Below are 16,625 nucleotides of genomic sequence, written 5' to 3'. Positions count from 1 at the left end.
CCATTTAACTGATGCAAACTTAATTTTCAATCTCTTTTTTAAAGATTTATTTATGTATACAAAACTAGGGTACAAGTCAGAGGTGCAAGAGGTAAAAGGATTCACCAGAGACAGAGTGGGGAATAGAACAGGTGGATCAACAAAGTACACTGCTGAGAGGAGCAGTGGGCGAGGCAGGAGAGATCTGCTGTACTGTGTGGGTCACTTCCTGGCAGGAAGTCGTAGTGCTGTGCTTCAACCCGTAGTGCCACTGGGGAGAGCCCCAATTTCTCCTAATTTCTTAATAGTTAGATTAACTTATCTAATTCTCAGAGATGCAACAAGGATTGAATAAACTGACAATTAAAAGAGCCCACAGCATTTGTGAACAGTACAGATTTAATAAAAATCTGCCTGATTAGCCCAAAGGCTTTCTTCCTCAGAGTGGAACTTACCTGTTCCTACCCCAAGACTACAATGTTACAGGGGGAGAAACACGCTCCAAGAGTTCTTTAGTAAAAACAGTCACACAGAATAGGCACTATTTACTCTCTACATGGGCAAGCGATAGATCAATTCATCTACTCTTGCCTCTGCTTCCACTAGAAAGTCTGCCCTTATATTGCTGGAGAGCAAGTCCTGCTGTGTTTACCTGCCTGGGTGCAGGCTATAACTAAACAGTCTAACCGGACCTCTGGGAATGTGATGGGAGACTTGTAAGGTTCTGTATGTTTGGCCTAATTTGGACACAATTACCATTTTCTCTGTGGGTCAACATGTAAAACGGAACAGTTTAGAAAGTGAGAAGAGTGAGTGCAGAGTCAAAGTGGAGCCAAAAGAGGTCCCTTAGGGGGGCTTTCTGTGAGAAAGCAAAAAGGAATAGAGCAACATAAAAGAACAGGGAGGTAATATAGTCTGAATTTTCTGCAGGGCTCCAACTTACATAATCTCATGATTTACAATAATAACTGAAAGTCATGAACACCATCATGAAGTACCACTAGGATGTTACAATCAAAAATTGTTGGTGAGCCGATGGAGAAACTAGACCTCTCAAACCAAGCTGGTAGGAATATGAAATGGTATAACTGTTTTGGAAAGGAATTTGGCACTTCTTCACAAGGTTAAACATAATAGAGTTACCATATGAATAGTACAACAATTCTATTCACAGGTAAAATAAAAAACATTCACAAAAAAATTTTGCACGAAAGTTCACAGCGACATTACTCACAACAGTCCAAATGTCCATGATGATGAATGGCTGCATAAAATGTGGGATATCTAGACAGTGGAACATTATTTGGCAATATAAAGAAATAAAGTACTGATACATGTTATAACGTGGATGAACCTTGAAAATATTGTGCTTAGTGCAAGCAGTCAATAAGGTATCACATGTTGTATAATTCTACTTAAATAAAATATCTCAAACAGGCTAATCAGCAGAGGCAGAGAGACACTAGAGGTTGCCCAAGGCTGGAAAGTTAGGGGCAAGAGAGGAGTGACTGTAAATGGTATGGAGTTTCTTTCTTGCTGGAAAGACGACATGTTCTAAGCTTGTGGTGAGGGTAGTACAATGTGTGAATACACTAAAAAACACTGAATTATACACTTTAAATGGTACATAATATGGTATGTGAACTATCTTTCCCTAAGTTGTTAAACAAGAAAACTAAAGCACCTGGAAGTGACATTTCAGTGTTCAGACTGCATCTCCCAGACTCGCACACCTTCTTTGGAGTCATCAAAACCCTCTGTCTGACCATATGGTTCAGAAAATAATGGTTCATTGTAAAAAAAAAAGAACAGAAGTACTCAACCAAAGAGGGGCCCTTGTGTGCTCATACTTATGTAGTATTTTAAACAAAGGTTGGGTAAAGAAAAGGCATTACTCTTTATACCTTCTACATCTGAGAGAACAATCAAGAGGTCAGTTTTCATTTCCACAGCCAGCCGGGCAGCCAAGCTATCGTTATCTTTAACACTAATAACCTGGAATGGAGGTTAAAAAAAAAAGGTCACAAAAAATGAGTTAGGCAGCTTGCAAAAGTTTACAGATGCATTAAGCTGGCTCTGGTAGGCAAAACCAATGACCACAACTATGAAGTTGACAGCTCCGCAGGCCCTTCTGTTTGCAAAACACAATGCCTACTGGCAACCCCATTTCCTAACATGTACCCTCTTTCTCTCTGCTGACAAACACAGCCATGCTCATAGCATCATCTAAAATCACAGCAGCACCTCACCCAGCTGAATGAAACGCCCTGACTTCAGAGAAGCTTATGCAGTCACTACTCATAATGCCATCTTCTTCCCCAATTTCTCCATCTTGTTTATGCCAAACTTCCAATGTTAGTATAAGCTGCACAGTGTGGTGTTAGTATTCCCAGCATGCTCAACCCTTAAGAATATTTTACCCACATTTACCCCCTGGAGGTCACTGTTGGGCTCTGCTGGGGGTACAACAGCATCATTTGTGTTGACAATAGGGACGATGTTCATTCGTAGGAGCTCATGAAGAGTTCCATTGAGGTTCCTGCGCTTCTGCTCATCATGGAAATCCAAATTGGTCACCAAAATCTAAAAGGAGTAAAGAGATGGATGGCTAATGCAGGACGGAATGATGAACTTCCCAATAGCAGTATACAAAGGATGCTAAATGTAAAGGAATTAAATTTTAGACTTCTGGGATCCCATACAGATTAGAATGAGCATACATCTTTGCTTATCAAATTCTTTTAGAAATGGGAAAAAAGTTAGAATCACTTAGGTTTATTTAAGGATGTTTAAACCTTGAAGAAGTACTTAAATCCTTAAAGTACTACCAAAACTCATACATGTATAAAATCAAGAAAATTAATGTATCTACTTTAGAGGGATATTGGGGAAAGTAATGATTATCTATGCTTTCGTAAAATATCTCAGGATCCTAGCATCTGATTCAGGGCTGGGATCTTAGGTACTTACATCATAAGAGTGAGTGAACAAATGGTTCCCTGTGCTTGGAAAGTGGATTAGACAAAAAGGAGGAGGGCTGAGCGGTGGCTGTTCTTTCCCTGCAGCTGATCACATTGTATTTAACAAAGGCTGTGTCTGAGCACATCGGATTAAGCTAAGAGATTTGTGCAGGTGAGTTTTTAGTCAAATATCGAAAGAAGGACTAGACATAAGTTAGTTCAGAGGAGGGAAAGAGCAAAAAGTTGCGCAAAGGTAGAGAGGAGAGTTGGGTGGTGGGCTGGTAACAGTTCTGCTTCCTGCTGGCTCAGAGTATCAATATCATTTAGAAGGAGAGAAAGATAAATAGAGATGACAACAAGAAACTGAATAGTAGCAAATCCTGAAGTTCAAGAATAAAGGTCTCCATGAAATCCACCCCCAATGTCCAGGGGAGAGAGTCCCCGCTGTGTAGGGCAGGCTAATGAAGGAGAGGTTGGTCTCAGTGGTCAAGGCGGAAGATACTGAAATAAAAGTGGGAGTGGTTATGCCCTGAACCAGGTCTGGCTATGGTAACTGAGAAAATAGCCTTAACAATATGTAAAACACAGTGACTGCTCAGTTGCTTTGTGTTTTGTTTCTGTTTGGTGCAGGGTGATGAGGACAAAATGGCGATGAAGACAAAATGGTGACAAGACTAGGGGAAAGGATTCACTCACTCACAGAAAAAAATGTTATCAAGTATCTTGGAAAGATCAGGTCCTATATGAGCTGCTGGCTTGGAAAATAAAAAATGCTGGTGGTCTGGGGAAGAAAGAATGAGGCACATTTAGATACAAATCAGTCATTTCTATGAAGAAAACATAAGCTCTTGTGGTCGTTCAGTCCTTAATATGACAAACTACTTTCCAAAAGTCACTGATTAAGGTCTTCAAAACAGGATCACCAAAGAAAACAAGGAACCCAACAAAAAGGAACAAAGAACAAAGGTTTCCTGTGGATAAGGCCACAGGGAAGTGGAAGGTGTGAGAGAAAAGGGGCCCTGGACACTCACTGCAACTGCAGGAGCCGCAGGCTTTCACATCCACTCCAAGGGAGGGACAGCACATGTGCACTGACTGCTGGGCTACTGTTGCAGAGACAAACTAAAAACCCTCAAAAAATCTTCCCAGGAATAAAACAAAAGCATAGCTCCTGTACTTAAAATTTTCTCGATTGCTTCCAGGCACTTTGAAAAATTACAGACTAAAATTACTACTAGATTGTGGAGGAGAGTAGCACTGATAATAAAGTGTGACAGAAATGCAGGTTTGTTGTATTTATGCTAACAGAAAGCAAATCTACAATTACAGAGTGGGGTCCCCAGTTATGGGCAGCAGGTAGACAAGCCCATGATTTTGTTTCAGCTCACTCATTCAAGTTACTCTGGCATAAACCAGGGCATCACATAGACAGTAACTATGAAAATGATGGAGAAACAAAAAAAGCAACCGTAAATGCAAGAGCAAAACCTGGAAGGGTGTATGTAACATCACCTGTGCGAAACAGCATCTGTATGAATGGGAGAATCTGAGGCAGCAAAGGAGTTTTCGGAAAATAACAACTTGGGGATTTTTTTCTGTTGCTTTGTGATGTGAGTGCTCAGTTGCTTTGTGTTTTGTTTCTGTTTGGTGCAAGGTGTACTGTTAATTTAGAAAACTGAAAAAATCCTGGGAATTTAGGTAAAAAAAAAATAATGTGGAAAGGTTTTAAGCAACATTCAGAGGGTAACCACTGAAGATTTTTAAGTTCCATGAGGACTAAAATCACAGCTGATATGTTCACTACGGCATCCTCAAATGCCTAAAAGACTCCTTGCTACACCAGAGGCGGTCAATAAATATTTTCTTTATGAAGGAAAAACCAATCCCCCCAGCATTCCTTTTTCTCTTCAACACTTAACCAATATCTAGCTTGTAAGGCAATAGATGCAAAGAATTCAGAGAAATCAATGAAATAATGACATCTAAGTTTTCTATCTTCAGAAGTCTTAGAACCTGTGGTAGACCTAAGGATTACTTGTATAATAAAAAGAGTTAACACTTCTAGAGAATGTACTGTATACCAGACATTACAGTAGATATTCTGATTGGGTCTTTTTGAAAACTTTGATATAGGCCTGGATATTATCCTCATTTTTAAGACGAGGAAACTGAGACAAAAAAAGGTTAGATTTAAAGACCTTCTCTGGATCTCCCAATGAGTAAATGGTAAAGCCAAGATCCAATGTTCTGCTTATAATTCCCTTGCTCCATGGGAGAATCAACCTCACAGTTTCCCACAACCCCTTGCAAAGGCCAGCTTCTCACCTGAGCAGCACAGATGCTGTACTGGGTGAACATGGCCTCATATAAGGCCATCAGCCCACTCTGTCCGGCGGCTGCACAGGCTCGTGCTTCCAAGACGGGAATTGCCTGTAACACACCAACAGACAAGGTGTTGTTGGAGTGAGGGGACATCTAAGGAGCTCTGTTCCATGGGGTAAGGGGTAGGGAGGAAGCACTCACCATCTCCTTCAGCTGGTTCTGCCCTGAGTGCAGGGCTTGCCGCACACTCTGTGACAGAAGGATCTCATGGCGCAAGCGTTGCTTGCCAAAAGCCACAGCACCACTGGTCACCAGCATCATTTCTCGGCCTTGATTCTGCAGCACTGATACCTGACATTGAAGAATAAAAAGGTGTTTTGAGTCACTGTATCATCTCTTTCCTTTTATGACAGAGTCAGGTAGGGTAGATTAATGAATGAATTGGATCCCAGATGCTGGTGTATAGGCCAGCACTGGGCTGGTTCTGGAAAAATCACCAACTTTATTCTGTAAAAACACAGATTACATATGATGCCTCAAAAATAAGGAGGTGCTAGGTAGAAAGGTGCCACTGTTCTTAATGGTGCCTATAGTGCAGAAGGTAGAGTTTTTTTCAAGGAAATATAGTACAGAAGCTCTGGAATTAAGAAATGCAACATAAACTTAGCAGAGGGCTTCTCAGATTCTAAGGCTTGACCTGGAGATTCTAAGGCTTGACCTGAGGGTCAGCAGCTGTTTCTGAAGCATGTCTGATCACATGGGTCACTTCTGTCTGACCAGGGACAGAAACATACTCTACTCTCCTCTGTTTGCCTGGAGCCAGCTGTGGTCCTTGCAAAGGTTCCATGAAATAATCAAAGATTGGGGTGCTTACACTCAATATTCCCAACCTATTTCTCTGTGGTTTATATAGTTCATTACTATATATCCTGTAAACTTCGTGATTTTGTAAAAAAAAAAAAATTCTTTATAGTGAGCATGATGTCCATCAAGGGGACACATGCCTGGCTGTCTCTTTTTTTTGGTAATGTTAGAAGGTATTGATGATCCCTGTAAAGGTCTACTAGTTCAGATCTTCCCATCTTTGGCTGGTGGAAGTCACTTTACTTTGACTCCTGAGTTCATCTGACATGACCAGATGTTTTGGAAAAATAGCTGACTTTGCCTAGCGGGACTGCCCTGAACTAGAAAGCCTTCCATTAGGCTTCAGGTGTCCCTTGAAGGATAGCTGGTAACCTATTTAGACCATTAGCAGGTTCTCCCTACCATTTCTCTCAAGTTCCTCCTCTGCTCAAAATCTTCAGTCTGATTCTCAGGTGAAACCCAAATTCCCCTATCTGGCTTCAAAGTCCAGCCTAATGGAATGATTGATGCTATTTCCCACTCTCCCTGAGGAAACCACCACCAAAGCTTTCAAGTCAGCATGCCAAATTCATTCCTGTCTATGTCCTTCATCTGAGATTCACTTGGAGAGTCTCCCTTCTCCAGAGTCACTGGCTTGCATAGCTCCAGGGGCACCATTCATACTGCAATCTTGGCAGTGTAGAACAGCTTCTCTAGTCAGTGCAAATCCTACCAAGTATGAAGGTCCAGACTTAACTCCAGCTCTCCTAAGAAGCCCAAGAAGAACCACACTGTCTTTCCTATTTCATTTCTCTTTCTATCGGTGGACTGGTCAGTCATTGTCACTCGGACCCACTCTTTTGGATATTTACTGCCTCAGCAAGTATCCAATTGTTTTGGGAATTCCAAAACAAATTCTAGTTTCCCAAAGGCAGAGATAACAGTTAGTGGCCAGTAAGCACCTCACTATGTAGCCCTTTGATAAATATTTGCTAGACTGAATTGACACAATCTAGGTGGCAGATTTGATAATAACTGCTTAGTTCAGAAAATGTAAGAAAAAAATTCCATCAAGTTTCAGGTTAGCAGTTTCCTGAGATACCTATTCCTCAGTAAAGTTGTTCATTAAAAACTGAAAATGTAGTTATGCAGTACAGAGTGCAGTCACAGCTTAAATGGAAAAAGCTTATGCTTTATCTCTGGGATGCTTTGGATAGCTGGTTTTTGATTATTTGATCAAGGGTTAAAAACTATAGCCTGCTCAAGATCTTCAATCTGATTTTGGCCTGTAGGTCAAAATCTAACCTTGCTACTTTTGTAAACAAATTTTTTTGAACAAAACTAGGCTCATTTATGCATAGTGTCTGATTGCTTTGGGGTACAATGGCCAAAGGCAGAGCTTAGTTTAAACAGAGACCATATAGTCTACAACGCCTGAAATGCTAATTATCTGGCTTTTTACACAAAAGTTTGCTGATCCCTGCTCTATGAAAAGATAAGGATAGTGGAACTGATGATGTGATGTTAAAAGTTCAAAATTTCTGTGCCAATCCCCAAGGTCAACTTCTTTACTAACAGTCTGTATGAGCCTGGATTACTGACTGCATGAACAGGGGGGCATAAAACCCCCAATGGAAATTCTGCTTTAAGCTCTTCCAAAGTCAAGATTCTGTGCACAGACCTCTTGGTAATTCAATCTGGAGACTGAGTGTGATCTCTCTATGAACAGAGACAATGCTGGCACACAGGACATCAGATTCCCAATGCCTGGGGTACTTTTTCTTACTGCCTTGTATCTTTTATTATTAAGCTAAAGTCTTACATGAATATTCTCTTTGGAGTCTGGTGAATCTTTTCAAATATCTGAACATAGGAAATCTTTGCAATGACAGCTTTCAAGATTATTTCAAGATTGGGTTAACTAAAAAAGAAAAAGTCAAGCAAAAATGGGGGGAAAAGCTCAATATTCATACATAACTCTTTGGACACTCAACTAACTAAATAGCAGAGTTGCCCAGGGAACTTTAAAAACACAGATGACTGAGTCCTACCTTAGAGCTACCTATTAAAGATACTAATTAAGCAGTTGAATGTGATGTCTAGACCATTCATGTCCCTCTGAAAATTCTAATATGCAGTCAGGATTAAGGATCCCTACCAAATACAGCTCCTCATCACTAAGAAGCCTAAGGGAAGAACTGCATGAAGTCATGCTACTGTGACACCTCTGCTTTCCTTGGGATGCTGTCCTCTATTGGTGGCTGCATTGGAAGCAAGTCTTCAAATTGGGTTAAACCTATCACAGTCACATCAAAATTATTTTCACATGCTGGTAAATCTGAATGAACAGCTTAGAAATCCTATTCTATTTTAGTACATCAGAATTTTCCATTTTGGCAGTTACCTGCTCAACAATAGATGCCAGGCGGCCCAGTGCCAGGCCACACTCATCCCCTCGGGTCACAACAGCACTTCCAAGTTTCACCACGATTCTCTTGGCATGCTTCAGCTCACTGCGGTGGGCAAAAGACTTGCCGTGTGCACGGCTGAGGGGTACCGTGATAAATGGTATGTTGCTCCAGGAACGAACATGTCTGATGGCTGAAGGCTGGACACGATCTGTGAGGTCCAAGAGCAAAGTCAAATGAAAGAAAAGAAATAAACAATGTAATTTCTCATTAAAAAGATGCATGCACATTATTATGCCACCCCCAAACAGCTTTATTATCCTTGACTGAGTAAAACCAGTGTTTCAATAGCCATATTTACCTTGTTCTTATGCTGGTATTATGTTGTACTTACACCTCGTACAGTTCACAGGCACATTCAAATAGTGCTGGAAAGAGTTTAAATGAAACAATCTTTCCCGAACATGTGTTAGCAAAATACACAAAAACTCTTTAAATTTTTTTCTCATCATTTCATACAGCAATTCCAAGTTCAGAAATTTATTCTAAAAAACTAATGAAAGATGGGGCCCTCCCTGGTGGTGTGTTGAGTTAGCAGGCAGCACTGTGGGGCTGTCCGCAGCCGGGAGTTGATCCCCAGCCAGGGAGGTGGCCCACATGGGGCGGCAGACCTCTCCTGACCCGCCTGCTGCTCCCTCAGCAGTGTATTTCCTCAGTCCACCTGTTCTGCTCCCTACTCTGTATCTGGTAGGCTTCTCACCCCCCTGCATCTCTGGCCTGTACCCCAGTTCTGTATACATAAATAAATAAATCTTAAAAAAAAAACTAATGGAGACAAAAAGATGTTATCAGAAGACCACTCATAGGGTGTTATTTATAAAAGGAAAAATCAGATGCAAAGAAAATGCCCCAAAAGGAGTAGAAGATAAATTAACATTTTCAGAATTTTTTATGACATAGGAAAATGCTTATGTTATAATTTAAAATATATATATAACTATACAGGAAAAAAATGATGTAAAAATGAATATAACAAATATTTTCTTTTTTAGTGGGATAATGGATGCTTTTAATTTTATTTTTATTCTTGTCTATATTTTCCAAATTATGCAGTAAAAATGCATTGTTTTCATAATCATAATACATATGCTTTATTAAGTATACCATTAGAAAAGAGGATAAATCTGTTCAGCAAGATGATAAAATATACAGTAATTGCTATAAATATAAAAATGGTAACTAATACACCTACAAGTTTTGTCCCTGACATGGCAGCATGAATCCAGATGGCTGTAGCAATGATAGAAGAAAATGGATAGCTCTCTGAAGAAAAAGAAACATTAAGACTCAAATACTGCCTCTTCATTCTTTTATCCATCCCAAAGCAAGCCTTCTAGACTTGCTTTTTTTTTTTTAATGCTTTTTTTTTAAAAAGATTTTATTTTATTTGTGCATACAGAACTGGGATACAGGCCAGAGATGTGGAGGGTGAGAGAATTCACCAGAGACAGAGTGGAGTGCAGAACAGGCAGATCAACGAAATACACTGCTGAGGGGAGCAGCGGGCGGGTCAGGAGAGGTCTGCCACACCATGTGGTCACCTCCGGGGCAGGCGGGAATCGAACTCATGAGGAAGCGGCTTTAGATTCTCAGTGCTGTGCTTTAACCCGCTGCGCCACCAGGGAGGGCCTAGACTTGCTTTTATTACAGTGCAAGGATTTCTAAGGAGGACTCTCCCAAACATATGAGCATTAAAGCGAAAAGTCAAGCAGCAAGAGCTGACAGCCAAGCACTCAACCTCTTCACCACTTCGCCTGAGTCCAGCTCTTACTGGCTGCCTACAAGTTCCCCACCCACCCTTTCTTTCACAAGTGAACAGTTCCCCAATCTGTAGCCAGGCACGGCTGTCACCAGTCAGAATACTGCTGTTCCAAACTTTCTTGCTCAGCAAGATATGGCCATGTGACTATGTTCTAGTTAAGGAGATACATGTGAAAATGCTATGTGGATTCTAGGAATTACTATAGAAAGAAAAAAATGCTTCCTTCTTCCTTAATATATCCTACTATTTGAAACATGGGTATGAAGGTAGGAGCTCAAGCATCATTTCAGTCCACAAGAAAGCACATTAAGAACTGTGAAGCAATGAGAAATACTGTGCATGGATGCCTGATGATTTCCCAGAGCTACTCTGGAAGCCTCCAATTGCCTCCCTCCTTTCAGGAACACCAGGCTTCTTTAAGGGAAAGAGAGAAAAAGGAGACTTTTATTCTGTCTGAGCCGTTATTATTTTGAGTTTCTGGTACGTGCACGTGATCTAATTGCAAGTGATGCAGCAGGAGAATGAGCACATGGGCAGAGGGGCAAGCTGGGCAGAGGAAGGTGACTGTGGACATCAGCTGTTGGTGGGTGGTCTCACGGCAAATGGACCTTTGCTTGATGGACTATCTGATCACAAAAAGTGACACAATCGGGAATGGAGGCTTTCAGCAGGCTAAACTTGAGGCTTTTCCTCTCCAAAGAGTTCTCTATGCAGCATTACAGGGAATGAATAGTTGTTTGAATGAACTACTAAAGTAATCATTCCACGCCACCTTTTGGACTTGCTATAATTGTATTATTACAGTACAGCTTTCTCCACTTGAATCAGCTATTATCACTTCCTTTTATATTATAAACAGATTTCTCACAATTTCTCTAGACCCACTGCTTTTATCTTCTACCCACTAGCCACTAACTCCTTTCCTAAGTATAATCAAGCTTCCCCACTTTTTCTCTACAATGTAAAACGGGGGGTAAAGCAGGCAGAATCTTGTCAAGGACCACAGGATCTGTGTGCTTTCCCTCTCTGTCTTCTTTCACATACAAATATTAGAAAGAACACTTTCAACACAGTTGTAAAGAATCTCCCCTTAAAGGAAAAAAAACACCCTTTTTTAAAGTGACTACTTTTCTGGTTATAAGATATAAGAGATATAAGAAAGAAGTCTTGCAGTCCAGTTCTTGGCACAAAGCTACTCAGGAAGCCCATCATCTGGGACAGAATTGGTGCTTGGCATCCTTGCTAATCCACAGGTGATTACCCTTCCTACTGGAGACTAATGAACTGATTGCTTTGTTCCATGAAGAGCTCTTTTTTCATTAGATTATCAATATAGGTGCTCTGGTTCAGTCTTCAGGAATTTTAACCTAAGCATTACACACACATACATACACACATACATACATATACAATACATACACACACACACACCTAAATCAAAGTTTAAAAGTTGAATACATCTTGGTCTTGCTGATCTAAGAGAGGGGTGGTAGTGGGACAGCCCCTTGGGACTAGGACCTGGGATTATGAGAGGTTGCCTGCAGAGCTCAGAGCTAAAAATCACTTTGACATAGGTCTGTACTGGCCTGCTGGCCATTTCTGTCTCCTGTCCAATGTAGGACTTGTCCTGCCTCGGAAGGGTGCTGAGCAAGGTGGACAGCCCAGGAGGGCATCATAGGATACAGGCTGTGGCACTCACGTCAGTCTAGGTACCAAAATGCAGAAACCAATCAGAATCCAGCCAGCAAGATCACCATGAAAAAGACACCCAACTCAAGAATGTATCAGCAGAGGAGGGTGGGGTGGCTAGGTGCCGGTCAGTCAAGTGTCATTCTAGCTACAGCTGGGTCATGGCAAATCAGTGGTTTCAAGCACCAAGGAGAGCTCTATGGGATCTTAGGCTTTCTGTGATTCCTGTTCAACAACGCTTTTGCATTCCCAGTTGACCTTATCTTCTGGAGGGTATTTTTTTTTTTTCGTTCTTCAGTTTGTTATGCTTTTTTAGGGTCCATTCTAATGTCTGAGAAGGCTTTAATTAGTTAGGAAAAACCCAAGGCTTATGAGTACATATTCTATACCCATTTGAGGTAAGAGGGATGAGAGGATTCACTAGAGACAGAGTGGGAGAATAAGCAGATCTATTGAAATACACTACTGAGGGGAGCAGCAGGCAATACAGGAGAGGTCTGCTGCACCACGTGGGTCAGCTCCTTGGTCAGTGATTAAGCTCATGTCACTGTGGCTGGTGATTGCTTGACAATGCTGAGATTTAACCTCTTGCACAACCAGGGAGGCCCCACAATACTTTAAAATTTCTATCAACAGGTGGAGTCTGCTTTCCTATTTCTTGAATCTGGACTGACCCCGTGACTTGCTTTGACCAACAAGATAGAGAAGATGGAACACTATAAATTCCAACCCTGTGAAAACACGTGAAGAAGTCAGGGATAGGCTTCTCAAGGAGAGACCATGTGGAACTGAGATGCTCCATTAGCTCAGCTGAGCCTCACTGCCCCAGCCCCTCAACAATTAGTTCTGAGCCAGAGTGAGAGCTGACACAGATGCAGACACAGAACCACTGTGCAGCTGAACTAGGTCCAGAGATTTCGGATCTAATCCACAGATGTTACTAAATTACTAAAGTAGAAGCACAGCCAGTTTTTAAACCCAGGGAGCCTCTCATTCCAGACCCTGAACTTTTAAACTTTTTATTACATGAATAGGAAATAGAGGTTTTTCTGGATAATGATAAACAGAGCTAGTTGATAAGCAAGATATCTTGCAGCCAAGTGTAGAAATATACTACTGATAAGATGTAGTTGATATCAAGGAGATAGTGAACTCAGCATTTCACAAAGTCTTTTAAAAATGGATGCTGACAGCATGGATCAACCTCATTGACATATTACCTAGTGTGCAAGATTAGAAATTAGGAAAGTGATTTTCCTTAATATGGGTAGGAACTGCTACTGATCAAAAGGCAACATGAGGTGGGGGGTACTTTCTATAGTTTGATAATGTACTGTTTCTTCATGTGCTTTAATTACATTAGTGTGTTCACTTTTTGGGGGTGAGGGAGAAAGGAGTTGGTCAATTAGTCATAAATAGGCAAAAAATGATCTAAACCTCACGCTTTATATAAAAGTTAACTCAAAAAGGTTTGTGGATATAAATGAGAAGCCGTTAAATTTTCTGATAAGAGAACAAAAGAAAACTTTCAAGATTTAGCAATATACAATTAACTTTCAGACTTGACCCCAAAAGTACAATCCATGAAAGGAAAATTTGATAAACTGATCTTAAAATACACACATACACACACACAAATCAAAACCAAAAGCTTCCTCTGTGAAAGACTATTAAGCGAATGAAATGAAAAGCTATAAGCTGAGAGGAAAAAATACTTTCAAACTACAAATCTAATCAAGGAAGAATTAGCATCCAGACAACACAAAATCTAATTAAAAATGAGCAAAAGACATTTCACCAAAGAGAACATATAGATGGGTAATAGATACACGAGAAGATGTTCCACATGACTAGTCACCAGGGAAAAGCGAGCTATCCTGTGCCCATCAGAATGCTGCCAACAGGGGCGACGACGGCAAATGCCGGCAGAGGGAGGGCAGCGCCCCTCCGCGGCTGCTCCGAGGGCGCCGGGAACAGCCGCTCTGCCAAAACTGTCTGCAGCTTCTTGGGAAACTAACTAAATAAATTTGAACTCTTGGACACTTACCCTAGAGAACTGAAAACTATGTTCACTCAAAGAAACAACCAATGTCCTTCAGCTAGGTGAACAATTAGTTGCTCTGTGTGTACCGATATTCTGCAGTAGTAACAGGGAACCAAGGATATATACACTCCAGAGAATTATGCGGCGTAAAAGAGCTATCCCAGATGGTTACATACTATATGGTTTCATTTATACAACACTGTCGATATGACAAAATTATAAAAATGAAAAACAGATTTGTGCTTGCCAGGGGTTAGGGATGGGGAGGATGGGAGAGCTAAAAAGGGGAGGAATTTGAAGAATCTTGTAGTGATGGAAATGTTCTTATCTTGACTGTGTCAATGTTAGTATCCTGGCTGATCTATTGGGAGAATGATGTAAAAGGGATCTGTCTTACTGGTTTTAATAACTGCCAATCAATCTATAATTATTTCAAATTAAAAACTTATTTCAATAACAGTAATGAGCAAAAAGTAGCCTGTAAAAAACTGGGGGCTGGGGCAAAGGAATAGGCAGGTAATGAAGATAGGTAACTAAGTATGTAAAAAAAAGTTTTAGTTCTTTACTTGACATACAAAAACCTGTGTAACATTGATGTCTATCATCAATGAGTTTGGAGATAAGTATACAGCTGTGACACCATTACTACAATCGATGGCAGAGATGTATCTATCACCTCCAAGAGTTTCACTTTATTGATAAACACAACAATTTACTAGTAGGCTGCTTCCTTGTTTACTAATTTTGGCCAACTGCACCAAATTACTTTTTCTATATATACTTAAAAATTTCCTATGGTACATACGAGATCTGGAAAGCATTGTGGACTGGACCCAGGACAGGAGATGCTGGTGGACGGGCTGGAACCCGGAGCGGTAGACTTGACTCAACATCCTTGATGTGCTCTATGAGCAGTGTCTACAGACTACATTAAAAAAGATGAGAAATATGAGACATTTCATTTCATTTCCCCATTCCAAGTACCTAAATTTAACTGTCCTGCTCAAATTTTCACTTCCTCTATATATGGCCTTACCTTCTACCTGCCTTTCTTAGGACCACCTTAGTTTTTATGAAAACAAATGGCAATTAAAGATTACGAATGTTTTGAATGACCAAAAAAAAAAAATTAAGGTACAATGTTTATGTCCTGATACTAAATCTTCATAATTCCTATACTTCAGGGATCACCAATAGATCAGTAACAGATCCAATGTCCCATAAACAGCCATCTTCACCTTCTGGTTAGCATCTCCCAAAAGACCTATGAAAAGCACATATGTGAACTGTCAGTGTGGTCCTGCTGACAGAAAGGGAGAAAAAGCCAGAGACTGCTGCCACATCTTTCTTTTTGCTCCCCAAAGGAATCTAAAACATATGTGCATCCCTGGGAGGGGACGCAAGTCTGCAGTGGCATTTTAAATGACCACAGGCACATCCTGCATGACCCTGAGCATATAAGCCCCTGGTCCACATTTGGTGCTTACATAAATTCCTTTGGTAACTGTTGCTAAACAATTAGTTATGTGTGAATTCTCCAAAATGCCTATATAAGCCAAAAGGCAAAAGAATCAAATATTAACACTGAAATTCTAGTTCTATTTCTTTTATGACACCTGTCCCATCGACTAGCATTTGAAGCTGGACATAATCCTGCAGGATTAGGTAGGATGTAGGATGTCCAACTTTGAATGCTACAGTCTGCACTTAGCCAGTTCATATGTAACCTTTCATTTCCCCACCTGGGAAACTTCCCACTCAGTAAACAAGATAGAACATGGATTTGGGAGTTGGACACATTGTGTTTGAGCTCTGCACTTGGTAGCTGTGCATCTTTTGGAGGGTTACTTAATCTTTGCAAGCCTCAGTTCCCTCATTTATAAATCAGTGACAAAAACAGGAACTCATAGGATTATTCTGAGAATTAAAGGAAGCAATGCATAGAATACCTGGGGACAACAGACGCTGGATAAATTTCAGTTTTTCTCTTTCTGTCCTTTAGGCACTAACGATGTCTTACAACCCTTTATTTCCTTCAGGATCTGTCACAGGATACTTTTTCAGATGCATATAGTCACAGTTACTGACCATTTATCCCTCTCTTATCTAAGCGCAACTGAAAGCTCTGAATGTTTAAGGTCACTAAGTCATTAGTTAGAAGACTGACCTAGAAATGAAGACCCCTGACTCCGGTCCTATACTACACCACTCTGTCTGACCCTCTCTCACTGAAATGGAGAGCTCATTCTGCCAGTTTATTACCCCTCGAAAGGCAGGCCGCCGATTCCAGGGTGCAAAGGGTGTGTGTGTCTGTCTTTGTGTCTAGACTCAGTGTCATAGGTTGAAAAAAAGCTTCTACGTTTTGACTGCGGGTATTTCTCAAGTACGTCTTTCACACATTACAAACAGAAAGCCCTTATCTTACTGATTCTGACAGAGAACTGAACTTTAGCCGCAACCAACTTCACCCAGAAACACGGGTTTGGTATGTGGCTCACAATTTTAAAGTCCGGACAAATCAATCTCACTGCATCAGAGCAGAGCAAAAAGCTGGGGTG

General features: G+C 40.8%; 1 protein-coding gene across 2 annotated transcripts in view; it reads right to left on the bottom strand.

Annotated features, from left to right (window-relative positions):
• ALDH18A1 (aldehyde dehydrogenase 18 family, member A1) overlaps positions 1-14,988 on the bottom strand; it is a 36,814-nt gene extending 21,826 nt beyond the window's left edge. Inside the window, exons 1-6 of one of the 2 annotated variants that reach the window (XM_004680592.2) lie at positions 14,873-14,988; positions 8,509-8,723; positions 5,463-5,612; positions 5,265-5,369; positions 2,404-2,562; positions 1,884-1,974 (exon numbers count right to left, since the gene is read on the bottom strand). In XM_004680592.2, the coding sequence (XP_004680649.1) occupies positions 1,884-1,974; positions 2,404-2,562; positions 5,265-5,369; positions 5,463-5,612; positions 8,509-8,723; positions 14,873-14,960 (808 nt within the window). In that variant the 5' untranslated portion in view covers positions 14,961-14,988. The remainder of the gene's footprint in view (positions 1-1,883; positions 1,975-2,403; positions 2,563-5,264; positions 5,370-5,462; positions 5,613-8,508; positions 8,724-14,872) is intronic. The other variant, XM_004680593.2, reaches the window with a different exon arrangement.
• Between the last annotated feature and the right edge of the window lie 1,637 nt (positions 14,989-16,625).

The sequence above is a fragment of the Condylura cristata genome, unplaced genomic scaffold (assembly GCF_000260355.1).
Source record: "Condylura cristata isolate star-nosed mole 26May11 unplaced genomic scaffold, ConCri1.0 scaffold00011, whole genome shotgun sequence".
Lineage (NCBI taxonomy): Eukaryota > Metazoa > Chordata > Mammalia > Eulipotyphla > Talpidae > Condylura > Condylura cristata.
Note: the sequence above shows the minus strand (reverse complement) of the source record. Positions and strands in the feature narration are given on the sequence as shown.